Here is a 24,978-nt window from a genome sequence, read left to right on the forward strand (position 1 = left end):
TTTAGTGTTAAATTGGGCAGCGCCCAGAAATGGATTAAAATTTAAATAACCCACACCATCGCTTTCGGTATAATCACAAAATCATAGAATCCCTAGGGTGCAGAAAGAAGCTATTTGGCCCATTGAGCCTGCACTGACAATGATCCTACCCAGGCCTTATCCCCATAACCTCATGTATTTACCCTGCCAATCCCCTTAACATGAAGAGTCAATTTAGCATGGCCAATCCACCTAACCCATACATCTTTGGACTGTGGGAGAGAACCAGAGCACCCGGAAGAATGTACAGTCTCCACATAGACAGTCACCCGAGGCCAAAATCGAATCCTAGCACTGTGAGGCAGCAGCGCTGACCACTGTGCCATCGTGCTGCACCTACCGAGCAGGCCACTATTGTGCCACTTGCTAGTTTACATGATTAAGTTCTTCCTGCATTGAGGCAAACAGAACTGCACACAGCACTCTGGCCGTCGTCGAACCAAAATTTTGTACACTCCAACTTAAGCTCCCTACTCTTATAATCAATGCCACAGCTGAAAAAAGGCAAGTATCCTGGAAACTTTCTGAACGACTCTATTAGTCTGTTCTTCCATCATCAGGGACCTGTGGACAAGCAAACCAAGAGCCCTCTGTTCCTCTGAGCTGAGTGTCCTGCCATGCATTGATAACTCCCTTGTCTTGTTATTCCTTCCAAAGAGCATCACTTTGCATTTTTCAGGGTTAAATTCCATATGCCACTGATCTGCTCATCTAACCAACTCATCTATATCTTCCTGCAACCCAAGACCTTCTTCCTTACTATTAACTATACTGCCAATCTTCATGTTATCCGCAAACTTATTTATCATCCTCGCCCTACCCTGCCACATTTTCATCTATATTGCAATATGTATCATGAACAGGCGCCAGAATGTGGCAACTAGGGGATTTTCACAGTAACTTCATTGCCCTGTTAATGTCAGCCTACTTGTGACTAATAAATAAACTTACTTAACTGAAAAATAAGAGACCTAGCACTGATTCCTGTGGTATGCCACTGGGCACCAGCCTCCAGTCACATGAACAGCCTTCTACTACAACCCCCTGTCTCCTACCACTAAGCCAGTTTTGGATCCATCTTGCCAAGTTACCTGGGATCCCAGGTGCTTTTACCTTCTTTATCAGTCTCCCATGTGGGACCTTCCCAAAGGCTTTGCTGAAATCCATACCAACTACATTAAGTACTCTACCCTGGTCACTTCTTTGAAAAATTTAATCAAATATGTTAGATATGATTTCCCTCTGATAAAGCCTTGCTGACTATCTCTGATCATACCTTGCCTCTCCAAGGCAAGGAGATTCATTATCTCCTTGAATTTTCTCCAGTAGTTTCCCTACCACTGATGTAGAACTCACTGGTCTGGATTTCCCTGGTTTATCTCTACCACTCTTCTTAAAAAGTGGTCCTCCAATTTGATGGACATTTGCTGTCCTCCAATCCTGTAGCCAGAGTGGAATTAAAATTTTGTATCAGAGCCCCTGTAATTTCATCCCTTACTTCCCACAGTAGCCTGGGATACAGCACATCGGAACCTGAGGATTTATTCACTTTTAAGTCTGCCGAAACCTCCTCACTCCTTATTCAAGAGCCTCACAATTCCTCTCCCCAAATTCTGTACCTACACCATTCTCCCAAGTGATGACAGATGTGAAGTACTTGTTTAACATTGTACCAATGTCCTCCAGATCCACTCGCAGATTGCCCCCTTGTGGGCCCTAATGGGTCCTACTCTTTCCATGGTTATCTTCTTTCCTTTAATATAGTTATAGAAAATCTTGGGATTCTCCCTAATCTTACCCGCTAGTGTTTTTAAATGCCCCCTCTTTTCTCTCCTAATTTCTTCCTTACATTTCCCCCTGCAATTTCCATACTCCACTAGGGCCTCCGTTGATTTGTTCCCTTTGTACCTGTTCTCTGGGCTTGTCAAAGGGAACGTGTTGGGCCTGTACTGTCCTCACTTCCTTTTTGAATGCCCCCTTACTGCTCTGCTGTATATTTTCCCACAAAGAACTGTTCCCTGTCTATTGTTTGTTGATGTTGTACAATATTTAGTGCCATTCACAACTCTTCAGGTGTGGAAACAGTTTGCATCTGTATGCAGCAATACCTGAACAACATTTGTGCCACATAAGTGCTAGGCAATGACCATAAGTGCTAGCCAATGACCAATTGGCTAAGCTTCCTTCAACTAGACATAATTTAACCTTGATGTTCAACAACATTACTGTTGCTGAATCTACTACAGTCAACATCCTGGGGATTTACCATTGACTGAAAACTTAACTAGACCAGTCATGTAAATAGATTAGATTGAAGAGTAGGTCAGGGACTGAAAATATTGTGTTGAGTAGCTCACTTCCTGATTCTCTGAAACCTAATCATTAGGCACAATTCAGAGTGTAATGGAATATTCACCATTTGTGTGGATGACTGCACTTCCAACAACACTTAAGAAGCTCAACACCACCCAGGACAAAGCAGCCTGCTTGATTGGCACCCCATCCACCATCTTAAGAATTCACTTCCTTCACCATTGGTGCACAATCCCGGAGGTGTGTACCAGCTATAAGATGCTAAGCAATTGGCTAAGCTTCCCTCAACAACACAAACCTGCAGTCTGTACCATCTGGAAGAACAAGGGCAGAAGATGTGTGGGAACACCAACTGCAAGTCCCTTTCTGAGCCAAACATCATCCTGACTTGGAATTATATCACTGTTCTTTCACTATCGCTGGATCAAACTTCTAGAACTCCCAACCTAACAGCACTGTGGGTGTTCCTACACCACATGGACTGCAGTGGTCCAAAAAGACAGCTCACCACCACCTTCTCACAGAGAATTAGGGTGGACAATGAATGCTGACATTGCCAATAATGCTTATATCCCATGAATGAAATTTCAAAAAACTGTGTCAATAGCCCTCTCAGCTCAGTGCAACATATCCCATTCACCTACCAACAATTTCTATCAATCATTACTCATACCTAACAGTCATAGCTGCACATCACCCTCACACATTTAAAAACACTCTTACCAGCCTTACTGCCATATTCCATTGTTTGCACACACACCAAGCTATTTCATCATGATAGACATGTCACCCAAACATACTGCGCCACAATCAATTACACATTTGGTGGTATTTAATGGAGGCAAGGGAGGTCTTGACTGCTAGCTAGGAAGCCTGTGAGAGCACAGTGGTGCATTCTTTATGAAGGATGCTATATTAAATGCAAGCGGGCATTTAACTGGACAGATTTACCTGGGCCATGCCAGGATCAAGGATTCCCGAGGGTGGAAGTCTTACTCGCTAAGCACTGCCTGCCAATCAGAGACTGGCAGTTCTTCATTGATTGGCAGCTTCACCATGGAAACTGAGTATGGATGTGGGCAGCAAATGCAGATGTTCATTTCAGCGGGCCCCCTCTTTCCCATGCTGGGTCCATTGATCAGGCATTGATTATCTTTGAATAATAACCCCCCCCACCACTGCCTCCAGGAACCCAAAAGCAACAACAAACTACAGCAGTGTTTGTTTTGAGGACCCCCTGCATGGCAAGCCTCTGCCTGCAAACTCCAAAAGGATACAATATTTAGCAAAGAAATCTTATTGATAACCAAATAAAAACATTGTGAAAATAGATAAGCGTGAAAATGCATTACCTGACAAACTAAAAACAATATTGGATGAGAGAATCATATTTATTTCAGAAACGAAAAAACCTCTGCTTTTTTAAAGGTAGATCTTAGAGACAAGCAACCTAAACCTAATGGAAAAATTAAGCGCAGTCCAACACAAAAATCCAGAGCAGGGGAAGCAAGCCGTTTGGCCCAACAGGTCTGTGGATAGCGATCATGCTTTTTACGCAAGTCAATACACACGCACTTATGTCAATTGACTTTGCATTCTGAGGGCAGAGGGTGACTCCAGGTCAAAGTTTGTGCCCCATATCGATGTTTCAAAAAGGCTCATGGGGCTCAATAGATCGAGTCACATGCCTGGGGGAGAAGCAGCAAATTTAAACATTCCACAAGTTTTAATGAGCCTTGTGCCCGGTTTGTGCAGAGGATTGCCATCACCCCCCTGGAGTCAATGGGTAATGACTATTTGAGATGATGGGAGGTTAATAGGCACCTTATGATCACGGCATTAATGAGGTAAGGGGGGCATTCATTGCAGGCTGGAGAGCTGATGAGAGCCCTGTGCTGCCTCCTTTATGAAAGGCCCACTAAGGATTCCCAAGGGTGGAAGCCTCACCTGCAAGAGCTGCTAGTCAATCAGATTCTGGCAGTAATTCATTGATCACCAATGCCATCAGGGAACCTGGATATGGATGTGCACAGCAAATGCAGATGATGGCTTTCAGTGGGTCCCCTCTTTCCCATACAGTGTCAATTGATTAGGCATTAATTATCTTGGAATAATGAACCCCCACCACTGCCTCCAGGAGCCCAAAAGCAGCAGCAAACTCCAACAGTGTTTATTTTTAGGGCTCCCCACGTAACAAGCCCCCTGCCACCCAATGGGCAAATGGTTGGCGTGGTGGAATGAGGCATTAGTTATGTACTTAAGGCCCTTAATTGGCAACATGGCAGAAAGGTGGTGAAGTTCCCATCTGGCTTCATACCACCTGATTAAATGCCATCTTTCACCAAACCCACCATGAAGAATGGCATTTACTTCTGCCCGCCATTTAAGAAGAACAAGTGTATTTCTTCAAAACCTGGGACTGAATAGGGGAAACATTATTTAGTGATCATTTTTCATTCAAAGAGAATATTGCTGTCACCCTTTGTGAGTTTATCTCTCAGAGACATTTTTCCCAAGGGTATGTGCACCACTCATTTCAGATATATAACCTGTAAAGCACTCTTGATTGTACAATGCTATGTGTAATTATGTTGGGGGTTGTGGGTTTTAAACAAAAAGAAAAAGACAAGGTTTGCAGGTGGAGATTCAAACTAACAACAAGGTTTATGGCAAGAGACTCCAAAACACCCCAACGTCATCACCATTAAATCATGTGACCGGCTCTTAAAGTAATCACGCGACTGTTAAATATATAACATTCTGAAACTCCGAAAACAAACTGTAAATCCTTACTACTAATATTTAGTAAAAAAATCTTGCTGATAGCCAAAAAACATTGTGAGAATAGATAAGAGACAAAATGTATTCTCTGACTCAAACTAAAAACAATATTAGATGAGACAATCATATTTAATTCAGATACTAAAATAACCTCTGCTTCTTTTTAAAAGGTAGATCACACTGACCAGCAACCCAAATCTAATGAAAACATTAAGCGCAGTCCAACACAAAAACCCAGATCAGGGGAAGCAAGACAGTTGGCACAACAGGTCTGTGATAACATTCATGCTTTACACAAGTCAACACATGTGCATCTAAGTCAATTGGCCTTGGACTCTGAGGGAAAGAATGGCCCCAGATCAAAGTTTGTGTCCCATTTCAATATTTCAGTGAAGTTCACAAGGTTCAATAGCTCAAGTCACATGACTGGGGGACGAGAAGCTAATTTAAACATTAGCTTAATGATCCTTGTGCCCAATTTTTGCAGGGGCTTGCCACATATTTGGCATTAGTTTATTTATTAGTGTCACAAATGAACACTGAAATGAAGTTACTATGAAAATCTCCCAATCGCCACATTCCGGCACCTGTTCGGGTTCACTGAGTGAGAACTTAGCATGGCCAATGCACCTCACTAGCATGCCTTTCAGACTGTGTGAGGAAACCAGAGCATCTGGAGGAAACCCACATAGGCATGGGGAGAATGTGCAGACTCCGCACAATCAGCGACTCAAGCCAAGAATCGAATCATGGTTCCTGGCGTGGTGAGACAGCAGTGCTATCCACTGTGCCGCTGTGTGTCCTTCTGACACCTTAGTTGCAGAGTGCATCAGGCATTCAATATTAGACAGAGAGAGACTTGGATTTTCAAGACTAATGATGCAGATTTCTACTATTACACCATCATCGATCTGGAGTCAATGGCTAATGACTATTTGAAATGATGGGAGGTTCATACGTACTTTAGGATCACTGCATTTGATCAATTTTATAGCTGACCCACTTGAGCTTATTTATGAAACTGGGTATAACAAGGTGAATTGACCAGAATGGACACCAGAATTAATGAGATTTGAATAACAAAACACTGCAGCTTGAGTAAAACAAGATTTTCACCACTTTCTCCATAGTTACAAGCCCCTACTCCATTGCTTACCACGAAGAACTTTTGTCTAATATCTTGCTTGGTTACCTCTAAATTCCATGGCTTGTTTATTTTGTGAATATCATTGCATTTGTTATTCAATTGTCATGACTGAAACCAAACTAGTCTTTTTATTTGATTTATTATTGCCACATGTATTGGGATACAGTGAAAAGTATTGTTTCTTGCACGCTATACAGACAAAACATACCATTCATAGAGTACATAGGGGAGAAGGAAAGGAGAGGGTACAGAATATAGTGTTGCAGTTACAGATAGGGCGCAGAGAAAGATCAATTTAATATCTGGTAGGTCCTTTCAAAAATCTGATGGCAGCAGGGAAGAAGTCTTACTATTTTCAATATCACCAATTGCGAATCTGTGATGTGGTGGTTTGACAATTATTCTGTAGATTTCCCCAGTTCTTCTCTCCACTGAAAGGAAATTATTCACATCCCCTGCACAGGCCAGTTGATAAACCCTTTGGCCTCTGAATAAGTCATTTAAAGTAGTGACAAAATGAACTACATTAGATGGTTCAAGAAGGTGATTCACTATCACGTTCTCAAGGGACAATTGGGGATGGACGGACAATAAATGTTGGCCTTGCCAACAGTGTTCACATCCCTTGAAAGAATGAAAAAAGTTACAAATTACAACTTTGCTCTCTGACCTGTCATAGCTTGATTTTAACGAGGGAATTATTTTTTATTTCAGTTACAGTTTCAGTTACAGGGCAACACAATGGTTAGCACTGCTGCCTCACAGCACCAGGTTTGATCCTAACCTTGGGTGATTGCCTGTATGAGTTTGCACATTCTCCATGTGTCTCCTTGGGTTTCCTCTGGGTGTTCTGGTTTCCTCCCACAGTCCAAAAGATGTGTAGATTAGGTGGATTAGCCATGGTAAAATGAGAGGCGTTACGGGGATAGGGTGAGAGGGAGGGCATAGGTAAGATGCTGTTTTGGAGAACTGATGGCCAATTGATGTCCTTCTGCACTCTATTTCGATGGTTCTATTAAAATCACCTTTCATTTTGTTCTTGAAGCTGGAATATGAACGTAGGCAACGTGAAAGTATGAAGAAAAAAATGAAGACCAGACATAGCTTAGTAAAGAAACCTGAAGCGTCCACAGGCAAGGTAAAGATAATCTTAATCACAGAGAGACATGAATGAAAACATTAGGTGGTAGTAAGGTGCGGGTGACACGAGGCATACTTTTATTTTCTTTTGCCCATATTATTTTCTTAACATCAACTTCTGTACCATATTTTTTAATTTGGGCACCAAACATAGATGCATTTTCTTTTCATAATATGTGCTGCTTCACACATTTTCAATTTAAAAAAGCTTGCAAATATTGCACACCAGATGTCATTTTATAAATGCCAGTCTTAAGACCCACGTCAGAAACTCCAAGGTGCTCTGTGAATTTAGCCTAGACCCTAAGTCTCTAGCAGCTTCCAGTCTTCATACTTCAGAGATAGGAAAAAATACCTCTTTCACTCTGCTGTTCCCAAAACGGCAACACTCAAACAGCAGAATCTCCAACTCCAGAGAAGGGAAACAAGGATCGCTGCTCTTTCTCTCAAAGTAAAAAGTCTGACAACACCAGGTTTTAGTCCAACCTATTTATTTGATAATATACTCGCAAGCTTTCGGGTTAGCCCCTTTGTCACCTGACGAAGGGGCTAACCCGAAAGCTTGCGAGTATATTATCAAATAAATAGGTTGGACTAAAACCTGGTGTTGTCAGACTTTTTACTGTGTTTACACCAGTCCAACGCCGGCATACCCACATCATGACTTTCTCTCAAATCCAGACAGCACCTGAAAACAACTAAGCTGAAATTATCTGTGAAAACCTAACTTCCCAGTCATATGATCTGATCTTTCAATCACTCCAGTCAAACTCTACTCTGTAATCCCAGGGGAATACTAAAACAACAGGCCACTGCATTAGTTCAGATTGAAACAAACATGCTATCAATCATACTGCATCAGTAACATTAGAGGACACTGGTTGTAGACAAGATGGCTCTGAAAAAGAGCCAGGGACTATTTCAAACATCTTTCAGAGGAACTTGATTAAAATATAATTCTTAAAGGGACAGTATCATCACGCCAGCATGAATAAAGGTGGGAGAAAGGGAAGGCAGTTCATCTGGGGCATGCCCTACACACATTGGGGGCACCACCCTTTCTCCAAGATGCCACCCACCGTTCTTTGCCTGATGAATCATGGCCGTCCCCCCACCCACTCCCCTTGCTTACACCTTAGAACTTAACAATTTTGGGCAACCCTGCTCCTCTTTGATCTTCTTCCTGTAAAGCAAGGAGTGGCCATTACTTAGCTCTGGCACTGCTGGCAATGATGGAGCTGCCAGCCAGCTGGGTTGACCAGCAGTTCCTGAGGGTGGTACATCCTCCTGAAAGAGGGACAGAAGTCCCATTATTCACCAATTTAGACTGCATGCAGTGTACTGTGGTTGGCATGAGCAAAAGCTGACTTTATTTTGTGGTGAGGGTTGGGTGAGGGGGGAGTAGGTGGGTAAGGGGACATGAGCAGTCTGCCCTTCTTTAAAATGCGACCCCTTCTGTGGGAACTTGAAGTCCTTATATGTCTGTGCTGCACAGGAGAGGGATAAGCCAGACAATTACTTGCTAGAGAGCTCAGCATCAGTAGTGGAGTAACATTTGGAAAGAAATCAGTCGGATAGACTTTCTTGAATTTAAACACAAGCGGGGTTAGTTTTTATTGTGCTAAAAACCCACCCATGACCTACCATAAAAGACACACATCCCAAATCCTGCATACACGTACACTGCAAAAGAAAACAAGTTGCTATATGGAGGAAGCAGAAGTGATCTTTATGTTCCTACAGTGAGTCTCTGATGATGGTCTGTGGTTGCAGCTGTAATTTCTGAAGGCAGTCTCTTTTAACCTGCAATCCATCTTTTCCCAAAGTGATATGCTATGGCACTTGAATTTTCTTTAAATTGAAATTCTCCATCTCTGTGATGGATTCCAAAATGTAATAGAGATAGGTCTCTGAACTTGAGAACAGTAGAGAGAGGGAGATGCTTTTACTGATCTATTCTGCAAACTTTGATTTTTGTTTGACATTCATTCTCATTTTCTTTATCTCTGGCAGCAGGCAGGTTGGCTGATATGCCATGTGAATGGCCTTCACAGCACAGTCATTGTCCCCTCTGGCAGTGGGATTCTCTCACCTGTTGTGAGAAACTCTATAGCTCAACAGGTCAGATAGTTAATTCTGTGTATCCTGTTAACCATGATGAAAGCCAAGTATGATGCAATATTAATGTCTCAGTTAATCGAATTGCCATCAAAACAGATAGGGTCCTTAATACCCTCATGCATAAAAAACTTTGTTACTCTCTCAAAATTCCTGGTAGTCTCTGTAGTCGGAAAGTTGAGTGGTCCTTTGTCCTTATATTTTAGAGAGAGTTTAGGCAACGGCAGGTGTTAAGTCATTCAGGGAATCAGCCTGCAGCCATGCCTCTTTGCAAATCCACATTTAGTAGTTTCCACACTTGGCCAACTTGTACATAAGGCGGCCTCTGCCACCATTTTAAAGTCAGTGTCATTGCTTGGCAAAGTCCTTTTAAAGATGTTCGATATATTTCTGCTCAGTCAATAATGTTAAAGATTAACAGTTTAAGTTGCACATGACACAACTTCACCAACTTTTTGTCAAAGAGACATTTACTCCTGTGATCAGAATTATGGAAAGTAGATACTTGACAGAAGATCATTAATTTTCTATTTAGACAGGCCACGTTCTAGTATAGCTTGTATAGCTTGAGCTAGTTCCATTCTAAGCGATACTGGTGTGGTACCACAACACCCGTGAATGGAAGGTGTCACATAAACAATCAAGAATGAAAGAGGACAAGAAGATGGCATAATGATAGTGTCATTAGTGAAAGTCCATGCTCTAGAGACAAAAGGTAAAATCCCACCATGGCAGCTGGTATAATTTAAATTCAATTAATTCATAATCTGGAATGGAAAGCTATTCCCAATAATGGTGACCATGAAATTATCATTGATGGTCATAAAAAGCATTTTTGGTTTGTTAATATTCTTTAGGGAAAGAAATCTGCCATCCTTATTTGGTCTGCCCTACTTGTAATCCAGACCTATAACAATGTGGTTGACTCTTAACTGGCCTAAAAAAAAACTTAGCTCAAGAGTAATTGGGATAGGCAACAAATGCTGGTCTTGCCAGCAACATCCATATCTCCAGATCATGATAAAAGCAGCTCTCCCCCTGCTGTTCTCAAGTCCAGAGACTTAGCTCTGTTACATTTTAGAATCTAACACAGATAGAGAATTTCAATCTAAAGGAAATTCAAGTGCCATAGCATCCACTTTGGGAAAAGATGGAAAAGGAGACTGCCTCAAGGTATCTCCCTCCTCTTTCATTCTTCCTTGTTATCTTTTGATTCCTGCTGAATGGTGTGACCATCATTTCAGGGCATCTTACTGTGAAAGCAATAACTAGGGTGGGGAAATGAAGTAATTCAAGACTCTTAAATATTTCTTTTGCTTTTGTTCTTGAAGGTGAAGCCTAAAGAAAACATATATGAAACAATTGCAGGAGGTTCAAAATGGCAAAAGGAATCCATATATGACACAGTGACAAGTGAGACAGAGTCGGAAGAAGAAAACATATATGAAACAATTGCAGGAGGTCCAAAATGGCAAAAAGAACCCATATATGACACAGTGGCAAGTGAGACAGAGTCGGAAGAAGAAAACATATATGAAACAATTGCAGAAGGTCCAAAATGGCAAAAAGAACCCATATATGACACAGTGGCAAGTGGGCCAAGGTGGAAAGAAAAACACATAAATGAAACAATGGATGCAGGTCCAAAAAGGCAAAAAGAACCCATATATGACACAGTGGCAAGTGGGCCAAGGTGGAAAGAAAAACACATAAATGAAACAATGGATGCAGGTCCAAAAAGGCAAAAAGAACCCATATATGACACAGTGGCAAGTGAGCCAAATCGGCAAGAAGAACACATATATGAAACAATAGACGCAGGTCCAAAATGGCAAAAAAAACCTATATATGACACAGTGGCAAGTGAGCCAGGTTGGCAAGAAGAACACATATATGAAACAATTGGAGCACGTAGCAACATTCCAAAGAAATCAACAGTTAAGAAGCAGGTAAAGGGAAAACAGCAAAAATCATATTGAAAGAACTTTGATTGATATGGTGCTGTAACACTTCTTCAGGTAAAAGTTGAATGAATTAAATTTGAAGTATTATGGGGAGGTGGTGGCGTAGTATTGTCACTGTAATACAGAGAGCTAGGGTAATGTTCCGGGGACCTGGGTTTGTATCCTACCATAGTGAAATTTGAACTAGAAGTCTACTGATGACATTGAAACCATTGCTGATTGTTGTAAAAACACATCTGGTTCAGTAATGTCCTTCAGGGAAGGAAATCTGCCATCCTTACCTGGTCAGACCTACATGTGATTCTAGGTCCACAGCAATGTGGCTGACTCTCAAATGCCCTCTGAAAAGGCCTAGCAAGGCACTCAGTTCAAGAGTAATTAGGAAGGGACAATAAATCCTGGCCAACGACACCCGACCTCCTATGAATGAATGAAAATAACGTTTTGTTATATGGGAAAATGCAGTAGTCAATTTGCTCAGAGCAAAACGGCACAAGTAGCAAATGTGATAAATGGATAATCAGTGTGATTTTCATGATTAAATGTTGGTCAGGAGAATTGGGAAATGTAAATTCCTCACTGCTACTTTGAAGACGTTATCACATCTTTTACCTAACACATCGATGATACTGCCATAATGTCTCATACAAAGGATATGAATGCAATCCTCTCTTAGCACTCTTCATTTCCTGGTAGTGGGATTGGAACACATCCAGGTGACTTCCATGGACCATCCATTTTGCTGGGACAGTGACAGGATATAAATCAGTGACTTATTATCTGGGGATAATAATCACTTGTTGTGATTCTGGAACAAATCTTGATTTAGGTGGCCAGCACTCGGCATTATAGAACATAGAAAAACTACAGCACAAACAGGCCCTTTGGCCCACAAGTTGCGCCGATCATATCGCTACCTACTAGGCTTACCTATAACCTTCATCCTCATTAAGTCCCATGTACTCATCCAGAAGTCTCTTAAAAGACCCTATCGAATTTGCCTCCACCACCACCGATGGCAGCCAATTCCACTCACTCATCACCCTCTGAGTGAAAAACTTACCCCTGACATCTCCTCTGTACCTACTCCCCATCACCTTAAACCTGTGTCCTCTCGTAGCAACCATTTCAGCCCTGGGAAAAAACTTCTGAGAATCCACCCGATCAATACCTTTCAACACCTTATACACCTCTATCGGGTCACCTCTCATCCTTCATCTCTCCAAGGAGAAAGGACCGAGCTCCCTCAACGTATCCTCACAAGGCATGCCACCCAATCCAGGCAACATCCTTGTAAATCTCCTCTGCAACTTTCAATAGCTTCCACATCCTCCTGTAATGAGGCAGCCAGAACTGATCACAGTACTCCAAGTGGGGTCTGACTAGGGTCTTATAAACCTGCAGCATTATCTCCCGACTCCTAAACTCAATCCCTTGATTGATGAAGGCCAGTACACCATACACCTTCTTAACCACATCCTCTACCTGCGAGGCCAATTTAAGAGTCCTGTGGACCTGGACCCCAAGGTCCTTTTGATCCTCTACACTGCTAAGAGTCATACCCTTGATATTATACTCCTTCATCCCATTTGACCTGCCAAATGGACCACTACACATTTATCTGGGTTGAAGTTCATCTGCCACTTCTCTGCCCAGTCTTGCATCCTATCTATGTAACACTGCAACTTCTGACTTCCCTCCAAACTATCCACAACACCACCAACATTCGTGTCATTGGCAAACTTACCAACCCATCCCTCCACTTCCTTATCCAGGTCATTATACCCTAAGACCTGAAGGATGGCGGGAGTGTGGGGTCCGGGTGAGGGCAGTGGCTGACTGGCACAATGTGTGTGTGCTCCGAGTTCACAAGAATGAGGGTCCGATGATATTTTTAAGATTCAGATGACATTTCCACATTAATTAATACCACTATTTGTTTCTTCAAACCACCCACTATTCATGCTGCAAGTTGAAAGGTAGCCATTGACAATGCTACTTAAAGAGATCATGTCATCAGATAATACAGGAAATTATTATGACAATGTTGACTTGAGATTAAGCATGAGAGCTCTCTTATGTTTTCCCTGGTACTTCCATCTGCTATTCATTTTCACATCCAATTTTTCCATCCTTTTACAATATCCCTGCAAGCATATTTTGGTTTTTGTGCAAGCCAATTCCTCACCCTTCCAAAATTCGCAAGCTGTCTCTAAGCAGCATGAATGTCACTGGCAGTGAGCCTCCTGTATATGATACAATGCTGAAAATCCAAGGGTGAGGTATCTCACCCACCATCTGCCCAAGATAGGTAAGACACAAAAATCAACCTCACAACCTCCTGAGTCCAAGGGGTAACCATAAGAACATAAGAACATAAGAAATAGGAGCAGGGGTAGGCCATCTAGCCCTTCGAGCCTGCCCCGCCATTCAATAAGATCATGGCTGATCTGTCGTGTCTCAGTTCCACATTCCCGCCCTCTCCCCATAACCCTTAATTCCCTCGCTTATCAAAAACCCATCAACCTGCGTCTTAAAAATATTTAGCGAGGCAGCCTCCACCACTTCAACGGGCAGAGAATTCCAGAGATTCACCACCCTTTGAGTGAAGAAGTTCCTCCTCAACTCCGTTCTAAACCGCCCCCCCCCCCCCTTTATCTTGAGGCTGTGCCCCCTAGTCCTACTGTCCTTTCTGAGCAGGAAGAGTCTCTCCACCTCTATCCTATCCATCCCATTCATCATCTTATATGTCTCAATGAGATCTCCCTTCATTCTTCTAAACTCTAACGAGTACAAGCCTAGTTTATTCAGCCTCTCCTCTTAGCTCAACCCCCTCAACTCCGGTATCAGCCTAGTAAACCTCCTCTGCACTCCCTCCAAGGCCAAAATATCCTTGCATAAGTGCGGCGACCAAAACTGCACACAGTACTCCAGCTGCAGCCTCACCAGTGCCCTATACAGCCGCAGCAAGACCTCCCTACTTTTATATTCCATGATGTGGAGAAGCCAGCTTTAGACTGGGGTGGGCACAGTAAGAAGTCTCACAACACCAGGTTGAAGTCCAACAGATTTATTTGGAATCATGAGCTTTTGAAGCACTGCTCCTTCATCAGGTGATTCCAAATAAACCTGTTGGACTTTAACCTGGTGTCGTGAGACTTCTCACTCCAACGAATAAGCAGTACTCAAGCTGACACTTAAGAATTAAAAAAAAAGGTCAATACCCAGTGCAGGTCCACTATAATGTTACTGGTGTTATAGTAAAAAGAAAGGATTTTAGATGTTGGCTGGAATTTTCTGACATCACGTGTAGCCGGGATTCTCCAGTCCCGCTGCTGTGAATGAAGATTTGGCTGAGTGCCAAATTCTCCATTCTGGCTGGTAGCGGTAGCAAGGTGTACGAGACCAGGGAACTCAGGCCTTTTCCTCCTAGTGGAATTTTGAAAGATACGGAATGACAGGATCAAGCCTTTCAAGACTACAAGTGGTTCTGATAAAGAAAGTATTTAATATATTGTTTCTACTGGTTAGCAACCCAGCAATGAAAATAAAATAAAGACTTTCATTTATATTGTGGCAGGGGCTTTCCCAAAAAAATTCCAAGTGTCAAATTTGCATAAAAACTGGAGTAACTCAGGTTGGCTTTTTTAGCGAGATTTTCAAAACAAATGTCCCACACTCTGTTATCACAGAGCACCTCATAAAGATTTATACTGAACATGTAGGGGCAGGGACTATTCTCGCTGTAGAGGCCAGCAGCATAGGGCTGAATTCATAGCGGAGATAGGCACATGCGCAGTGGCCCTGCACTGCCAGCTTTCCAATGCTGGCCAGCCCCATGTCCCCTCATCACTGCCCCTCGGACCCCACCTTACCGTGATTGCTGGCCTTCTGAATGTCTCCAGGCCAGCTCCGAAACTCCCCGGCCCACTGGCAGTCATGCTCTCCCGATCTCCGCTCCACTCCACTGGCATCCTGGAATCAATACCCATGCAGTTCCGAGCCCAGGTAGGCCACCCCACTCCCCCCTCGCCCCGCAACTCCCCCCCCCATCCCACAACTCCGATGGACAGTCTCGATCAATGTCCTTTCTCCCTCTGGCACTGATCCCAAGTGCAGAGTGGCAGTGGGGCCGCCACCACCGATCTACCCCCATAGCCCCCCTTGAACTCCAGCCTCCCTCTGGCCACACTCTCTTGACACTGCCTAATGCCTGGTGGACAGAGCCAAGGTACCCATTGGGCATTGCCACTGCCCCTTAGGCAGTGCCAGAAGGTCAGATTGGCATTACCAGACTGGCAATGCCCAAGGGGCACTGGCCAGTAGTCAATGCCAGTGCGTCAGCCTGGCAATGCCAGGGTATCTGGTGGGAGGGGCTAGGCAGGCATTGCCCTAGGGTCACTGCCTAACTCTGTCCTGACCAACCAGAGTGTTTCAATGGCCTGTGGTCCCACTAGTGAAGCCATCACTTGTGGTCACCAAGATTATGGCCATACATAATCCTCACTGGTGAGGACCTTGAACAGTGAGCAGGTAAGGATGATAGCATCCAGGACTCACTAATTATACATAAATGAAGTAGTGAATATTGAAATCAGTTTCAAGGACACAAAAGCAATTTTCATCAGCAAAATGGGACCAATAACATCATGAGAGGTGAAAATTCAGGCAAGAACTTGATTTTGAACCTCTTGCCTGATTGTACCAGCTCACCACATCAATCAACCTGTAAAACAAGCTGGTAAGATCGCCCCGTATGTTTAGTTATGTGCCACTGTAGCTTTATCCTGTTAAAGAATGGTGTAACGGAATCTACTGTTACAGAAAGATGTGGCGAAATATCGCTTCTCGGCCTTTTGGCTAAGGTCAAGCCCAAGATGGGTTGTAATGTCTTTGCCTGTCAGCTTGGATCTAGTATGTCTCTCTTGTCGGGACTATGAATTGGATTCAATTTAAATTTAGTTTTTGGAGCAAGCAAGGAGATGGATTCAAGATTGCCCAGTCCACACTGCAAATTGGTTTTGAAACTTTAAGAATGGAGTAAAAAGCAAGACAATAACATTAGCCTAAGCAGATCATGTGAAGTGATACCAGTATAAAGCTTGACTGGCTCAATAAGCTCTTCCTGCGCTACAGGGTGAGCCCATATGGTGACAAACCACAATACACATAGATACACAATGTTTGCACATATATAAATAATTACACACTCATTTTGTGGTTTGAATCACAGAAGCGAAGGAACATCTTCAACAGCATTAAACATCATTGTTTAAGAAGGGTAGCAAGAATAATCCGAGTAATTACAGGCCGGTGAGTCTTATGTCAGTGATAGGGAAATTATTGGAGAGGATTCTTTGAGACAGGATTTACTCTCATTTGGAAATAAGTGGATGTATTAGCAAGAGGCAACATGGTTTTGTGAAGTGGAGGTCATGTCTCACTAACTTGATTTTTGAGGAAGGTTGATGAGGGTAGGCCAGCAGATTTTGTCTATTTGGACTTCAGTAAGGCCTTTGACAAGGTCCCTCATGGCAAACTGGTGCAGAAGGTGAAGTCACATGGGATCAGAGGTGAGCTGGCAAGGTGGAAAATGGCTCAGTCATAGAAGACAAAAGGTAGCAGAGGAAGGGTGTGTTTCTAAATGGAGGGCTTTGACAAGTGACATTCCTCAGGGATCAGTACTGGGATCTTTGCTGTTTGTAATATATATAAATGATTTGAAGGAAAATGTAACTGGTTTGATTAGTAAATTTGCGGGCGACACAAAGTTGGTGAATTTGTGGATAGTGATGAGGACCATCAGACGATACAGCAGGATATAGATCGGTTGGAGACTTAGGTGGAGAGATGGCAGATGGAGTTTAATCCGGACAAATGTGAGATAATGCATTTTGGAAGATCTAATACAGATAGGAAATATACAGTAAATGGCAGAACCCTTAAAAAAATTAATAGTCAAATGGATCTGGGTGTACAGGTACACAAGACACTGAAAGTGGCATTGCAGGTGGAGAAGGTAGCCAAGAAGACACACAGTATGTTTGTCTTCATCAGCTGGGGCATTGAGTTTAAAAATTGGCAAGTCAACTTACAGCTTTATAGAACCTTAGTTAGGCTGCACTTGGGATATAATGTTCAATTCTAGTCACCACACTACCAGAAGGGTGTGGAGGCTCTGGAGAGGGTACGAAAAAGATTTACCAAGATGTTGCCTGGTATGGAGGACATTAACTATGAGAAGAGGTTGGGGAAACTTGATTTGTTCTCACTGGAACAATGAAGTTTGAGGGGTAACCTGAAAAAAGTCTATAAGATTGTGAGGAGCATGGACAGAGTGAATAGTCAGAAGTTTTTTCCCAGGATGGGAGAGTCAATTATTAGGGGGCATATGATTAAGGTGTGAAGGGTAAGGTTTGAAGGAGATATACAAGGCAAGCTTTTTACACAGAGGGTGGTGGGTGCCTGGAACTCACTGCCAGTGGAGATAGTAGAAGCAGATACGATAGTGACTTTTGAGGGGCGTCTTGACATGAATAGGATGGGAATAGAGGGATATGGTCCCCAGAAAGGTAGGGGGGTTTTAGTTCAGTCGGACAGCATGGATAGTACAGACTTAAAGGGCTGAAGGGCCTGTTCCTGTGCTGTAATTTTCTTTGTTCTTTATTAAGTTGTTTATCAGCTCCATACATAAGGGTGGCATGAATATCATTAATTCAGAAATAAGGCACAAAAGGGAAACTAGTTTATATTTCTAATTCCATTAGAAGTAATTATCTGACTTTAGGGAACAAGTTATTGGAAAATATATTTTGAGAAATCGCACTTACGTAGAACTTTTCACAACTTCAGAGATTCTCGAAGTGTTTTACAGTCAATAAAGTGTCATCTTAAGTTATATGCAATAAATTCAGACTGTTTTCATTAATGTTGTGTTGCACAAGTGCTGATCTTCAAAGTGGCTTCCACAGTAGCTCCACTTTGAGTACACTTTTATGGCGAGTCATGTCAGAAGCCATATTGATGAGGATGTTAGTGCATACAGAGCAGACAGTTTACAATGTTAATCAGTGTACAACAGCATGCTTCAGGTAAAAAGCTATTTAAACTCACACAACTCAACCCGCATTAATTAACAGAAAAGACCCCCCACCAGTACAATGCAAAGGGATTAACCTCTTACAGATTCGTTTTTTTGTTCATTTCTACTGGCTGCTGCTTCAATTCTTCAAATATTTGGTTCTTGCTTTAATGTTTAAAATTGAAAAAGTCCTACCAGGGAATTGCATGGCAGGTAATGAAAGAACTTAAGGTATCTGCACAAACTAGTAACTTGCTCAATAGAATGCTTTAGTGAACATTTTCCTTGGAACACAGAATGACTTAGGCAATGAACAGAGACCCCACAAAGAAGGACAAGATGCTGAAAGAGGAAGGTGAGTGGGAAGGGCTTTGAATCAGAGTGTTGAGGGAGCTATTTTCCCACCTGAACATCAGTGAGGAACAAGGGATGACATTTTAATCTGATGCTAATGTACCAGATCAGAAAACTCAGGGTATACTATGAATCCAGACTAGACCCCCAACAATTTTGGTATTATTATGAGGATATCAGGGAAGCTTTTATTGAACCAAACTTGATTTAACAACACAGTTTAATTATCACAAATTAGGCTTAATCTTTAACAATTGAACAACATGACAAGATACAATTCTTAACTGCTAACCTATAACAATGAGTGCCAATCAAGCAAAATTTCCCTTATAGATTTAAACCTCTCTTTAAAATTAGTTAGCAAAACACGGATATATTTGTCTTGACTTTAGTTACCCAGCTTGGAGCTTTCTGTAAGCCTTTTAGAGACAGAAACAGAGCGATGTCACTTTCTTGTAGCCCAGAGAGCAACTGCTTGTATGTTAAAATGAAACTGAAACTTTTTCTTTCCTGCAAGATTAACTGTTCCCATTATTCACATGACTCTGTCTCTGCCAGTCAACCTAATCAAAGCTCTACTTTGAAACCCCAGGGGGACCTAAGTAAACACAAATGCATTAGCCCTGCTTAAACAAACATTCCAGGTGGGGTATTCCAGCCGCACTTGCCCCAAGGCCAGAAAATCCTGCCTGAGGTCAACAGACCTTTACTTGCTCTGTGTCCCACCACTATGATTCCCGTGTTGGGCGGGATTGGAAAATTCTGCCCTCCACATTTAAAATGAGTACTTATTTTGTTCTCCCAGCTACTAATTTAAATGTTTTCCTGGACAAACCATCACCCTGCAAAACAGAGATGAATTTTAAACATACCCCTTACAGAAATATGAGATAAATATATTTCTTAAAGGCACAGTATCATTACATTGAAAAACAATAGGTGAGAATGGATTGGATGGGGAATTAAAGTTGAAATATCCAGCCAAAACCTTTCACCAGTTTGTTCACTCTTAGCTTGAACTGAGGCCAAGAGGTGAGTAGGAACCAAATTCACTCCAAGGAGCTGAGTTGGTTTCTTAAATGTGGAATGCAATTGAGAGTCTCATTGTCCTTCAGCTTTACAAATTAAAGTCTGGTTGGTCAGTTTCCATAATGTCAGTTCATGTAGCAGCTGAATCCAAGGTGAGGGTGTGTCAGATTCAAGAGGTTAGTGTCTACCTACCTCCTAGGTGTCTATCAGAGGAGCAGCCATGACTGGACACTTTCTACTAGTCTTCTCCTTGAGGTTCTAATCACCCTATAAACCCTCATTCCTTCCCCTCCTGCATCACCAGCCCCCTTCCCTCCAACTGCGCCCATCACCACGTCTTTGATTTTTCATCCCTGTTCCCAGCAAGGATGGACATCCCATCCAATTAATCTGCTTCATGTGACTTGGATCAACTCCCTTTCTCTCACCAGGCCTGACCCCAGCTCTGGGTTCAGGCCGTCTCCCCCACTCACTAACTTCCTCTATCCACAACTGGCTTCATTACTCCCTCTGAGATCACCCCCCCCTCCCCCCACCTCCAGACTTCACCTACCCTGGGAGCCTTCAGAAAATGGTTATCCACCTGACACTTGGTCAAATCTGTCAATCAAACTTGGCTTCCAGGCAGACACCAATTGGTTGTGTCACAGTATGTGAGGGATTCCTGATTTCTGGGTTTTCTGTGACTTCTGTTCTTCCCCACCTGATGGATCAGTTAAGTAAAAATTCAATCCAATGTGTGGGAAGTCTATTAATCAGTAAGATTGCTCCCATTGAAATCTGCTAGCTTCTGCCACCTCAGTGTATTGCCATTGCCTGTGAAGGTGACCAGGAACCTTTAAGCGTCTAATCCCTTCCAGTCTGGAGCTGGTGATATTTATAATATCTCACAGTTTGCTGTCCACTGTTGGGTAAGGGAAGTCTCTGACACTCTCTGGTCATTAGGTGATTACCTCACTTCATTCTCTCTTGCCAGGGGAAAGCGGGAAGACCAAGACATGACTTCACCAGCATTGCAGATGTATCAGTGGTACAGGGTGTCATTGACTACGCACACAAATGGCTTGGTGGGCACCACATATCCACTTTGTTGTGAACCGTAACTGAAAAGGATTTCCCTCAATGTCCAGTTGGTGAGTTAGCGTAGGCAGAGAATCATGAAAGTCAATGCCCAGTATCCGGATAGCCTTTATTATGCCATCATTCTTCAGTAGTCTAGAATAGCAGCATTAGAGTCACTAATGGATGATCGCATAGCTGATGACTCCGGTGTCAAACTCATGCAAATGTGCGCAGCAAATATCCAATGAGATCCAGGCTGCCTCCTGTAATAAGGTTAGAGCTGAAACATGAAAGGTTTTGTAATTTCCACTATCTGGTCTATTCTGTAAGAAATGGGCAGTGCTGAGCATACCACATGTCAAGACTTGAGATGGGTCCCCAGTATACTGCACAACCTCACCATCATGAAGGGACAGTCATTGATACCAACTATGTAGTGAGAAGCTGAGGAGCAGGAGCACACAAAGGAGAAGGAAGAGGAAACAGAGCATGAGGAAAGAAAAGAAAGAGTGAGGGAGGAGGCAATCCAGACACCCCCATTCAGATCAAGCTCTCCATTAAGGAACTCACCTGAGTATGATGCCAATAACTGCAGTTCCAATTGTCCAATCACCAGCAGTCTTGGATCTTCCCTTCCCTCAGTCACAGATGATTACAGCCTCAACTTAGACACAATGGAAAAACAAACAAAAAAAATCAATATTTCAAGCAAAATTTAGCAATTAAACCGTAAAGTTATCTAATCACCCATGTGCATCCCCTTGGCACCTATGTTCCATGTATCTCTGCCTGTCCTAGCGCACCTACACAATGTCTGTCCCAGTGCATCTCCACAATGTCTGTCCCAGTGCACCTCCATAATGTCTGTCCCAGCGCACCTCCGTAATGTCTGTCCCAGTGCACCTCCATAATGTCTGTCCCAGTGCACCTCCACAATGTCTGTCCCAGTGCATCTCCACAATGTCTGTCCCAGTGCACCTCCATAATGTCTGTCCCAGTGCATCTCCATAATGTCTGTCCCAGTGCACCTCCATAATGTCTGTCCCAGTGCATCTCCACAATGTCTGTCCCAGTGCACCTCCACAATGTCTGTCCTAGTGCACCTACACAATGTCTGTCCCAGTGCATCTCCACAATGTCTGTCCCAGTGCACCTCCAAAATGTCTGTCCCAGTGCACCTCCACAATGTCTGTCCCAGTGCACCTCCATAATGTCTGTCCCAGTGCAACTCCATAATGTCTGTCCCAGTGCATCTCCACAATGTCTGTCCCAGTGCAGCTCCATAATGTCTGTCCCAGTGCAACTCCATAATGTCTGTCCCAGTGCAGCTCCACAATGTCTGTCCCAGTGCACCTCCACAATGTCTGTCCCAGTGCAACTCCATAATGTCTGTCCCAGTGCATCTCCACAATGTCTGTCCCAGTGCAGCTCCATAATGTCTGTCCCAGTGCAACTCCATAATGTCTGTCCCAGTGCAGCTCCACAATGTCTGTCCCAGTGCACCTCCACAATGTCTGTCCCAGTGCAACTCCATAATGTCTGTCCCAGTGCAGCTCCACAATGTCTGTCCCAGTGCACCTCCATAATGTCTGTCCCAGTGCACCTCCACAATGTCTGTCCCAGTGCAACTCCACAATGTCTGTCCCAGTGCAACTCCATAATGTCTGTCCCAGTGCACCTCCACAATGTCTGTTCCAGTGCAACTCCATAATGTCTGTCCCAGTGCAACTCCACAATGTCTGTCCCAGTGCACCTCCACAATGTCTGTCCCAGTGCAACTCCACAATGTCTGTCCCAGTGCATCTCCACAATGTCTGTCCCAGTGCATCTCCACAATGTCTGTCCCAGTGCAACTCCATAATGTCTGTCCCAGTGCAACTCCATAATGTCTGTCCCAGTGCATCTCCATAATGTCTGTCCCAGTGCATCTCCACAATGTCTGTCCCAGTGCATCTCCACAATGTCTGTCCCAGTGCAACTCCATAATGTCTGTCCCAGTGCATCTCCACAATGTCTGTCCCAGTGCAACTCCACAATGTCTGTCCCAGTGCACCTCCATAATGTCTGTCCCAGTGCAACTCCATAATGTCTGTCCCAGTGCACCTCCATAATGTCTGTCCCAGTGCATCTCCACAATGTCTGTCCCAGTGCAACTCCATAATGTCTGTCCCAGTGCAACTCCATAATGTCTGTCCCAGTGCAACTCCACAATGTCTGTCCCAGTGCAACTCCATAATGTCTGTCCCAGTGCACCTCCACAATGTCTGTCCCAGTGCATCTCCACAATGTCTGTCCCAGTGCAACTCCATAATGTCTGTCCCAGTGCAACTCCATAATGTCTGTCCCAGTGCATCTCCATAATGTCTGTCCCAGTGCATCTCCAGAATGTCTGTCCCAGTGCATCTCCACAATGTCTGTCCCAGTGCACCTCCACAATGTCTGTCCCAGTGCATCTCCACAATGTCTGTCCCAGTGCACCTCCACAATGTCTGTCCCAGTGCATCTCCACAATGTCTGTCCCAGTGCACCTCCACAATGTCTGTCCCAGTGCAACTCCATAATGTCTGTCCCAGTGCACCTCCACAATGTCTGTCCCAGTGCATCTCCACAATGTCTGTCCCAGTGCAACTCCATAATGTCTGTCCCAGTGCACCTCCACAATGTCTGTCCCAGTGCATCTCCACAATGTCTGTCCCAGTGCAACTCCATAATGTCTGTCCCAGTGCACCTCCACAATGTCTGTCCCAGTGCAACTCCATAATGTCTGTCCCAGTGCACCTCCACAATGTCTGTCCCAGTGCATCTCCACAATGTCTGTCCCAGTGCAACTCCATAATGTCTGTCCCAGTGCAACTCCATAATGTCTGTCCCAGTGCAACTCCATAATGTCTGTCCCAGTGCAACTCCACAATGTCTGTCCCAGTGCAACTCCATAATGTCTGTCCCAGTGCAACTCCACAATGTCTGTCCCAGTGCAACTCCACAATGTCTGTCCCAGTGCATCTCCAGAATGTCTGTCCCAGTGCATCTCCACAATGTCTGTCCCAGTGCACCTCCACAATGTCTGTCCCAGTGCAACTCCATAATGTCTGTCCCAGTGCACCTCCATAATGTCTGTCCCAGTGCATCTCCACAATGTCTGTCCCAGTGCAACTCCATAATGTCTGTCCCAGTGCACCTCCATAATGTCTGTCCCAGTGCAACTCCATAATGACTGTCCCAGTGCAACTCCATAATGTCTGTCCCAGTGCAACTCCACAATGTCTGTCCCAGTGCAACTCCATAATGTCTGTCCCAGTGCATCTCCACAATGTCTGTCCCAGTGCAACTCCATAATGTCTGTCCCAGTGCAACTCCATAATGTCTGTCCCAGTGCAACTCCATAATGTCTGTCCCAGTGCAACTCCACAATGTCTGTCCCAGTGCAACTCCATAATGTCTGTCCCAGTGCACCTCCACAATGTCTGTCCCAGTGCATCTCCATAATGTCTGTCCCAGTGCAACTCCATAATGTCTGTCCCAGTGCAACTCCACAATGTCTGTCCCAGTGCATCTCCACAATGTCTGTCCCAGTGCAACTCCATAATGTCTGTCCCAGTGCACCTCCACAATGTCTGTCCCAGTGCACCTCCATAATGTCTGTCCCAGTGCAACTCCATAATGTCTGTCCCAGTGCACCTCCACAATGTCTGTCCCAGTGCATCTCCACAATGTCTGTCCCAGTGCACCTCCACAATGTCTGTCCCAGTGCACCTCCATAATGTCTGTCCCAGTGCAACTCCATAATGTCTGTCCCAGTGCACCTCCACAATGTCTGTCCCAGTGCACCTCCATAATGTCTGTCCCAGTGCACCTCCATAATGTCTGTCCCAGTGCAACTCCATAATGTCTGTCCCAGTGCAATTCCACAATGTCTGTCCTAATGCACCTTCACAATGTCTGTCTGAGTG

General features: G+C 43.8%; 1 protein-coding gene across 1 annotated transcript in view; it reads left to right on the plus strand.

Annotated features, from left to right (window-relative positions):
* Positions 1–18,892: 18,892 nt before the first annotated feature.
* LOC145341212 (rho guanine nucleotide exchange factor 4-like) overlaps positions 18,893–24,978 on the plus strand; it is a 58,361-nt gene continuing 52,275 nt past the window's right edge. Inside the window, exon 1 of the mRNA XM_080186134.1 lies at positions 18,893–18,938. Within this exon, the coding sequence (XP_080042260.1) occupies positions 18,893–18,938 (46 nt within the window). The remainder of the gene's footprint in view (positions 18,939–24,978) is intronic.

The sequence above is a fragment of the Carcharhinus amblyrhynchos genome, chromosome 3, assembly GCF_965287045.1.
Source record: "Carcharhinus amblyrhynchos chromosome 3, sCarAmb.v2.hapA, whole genome shotgun sequence".
Classification (NCBI taxonomy): Eukaryota; Metazoa; Chordata; class Chondrichthyes; order Carcharhiniformes; family Carcharhinidae; genus Carcharhinus; species Carcharhinus amblyrhynchos.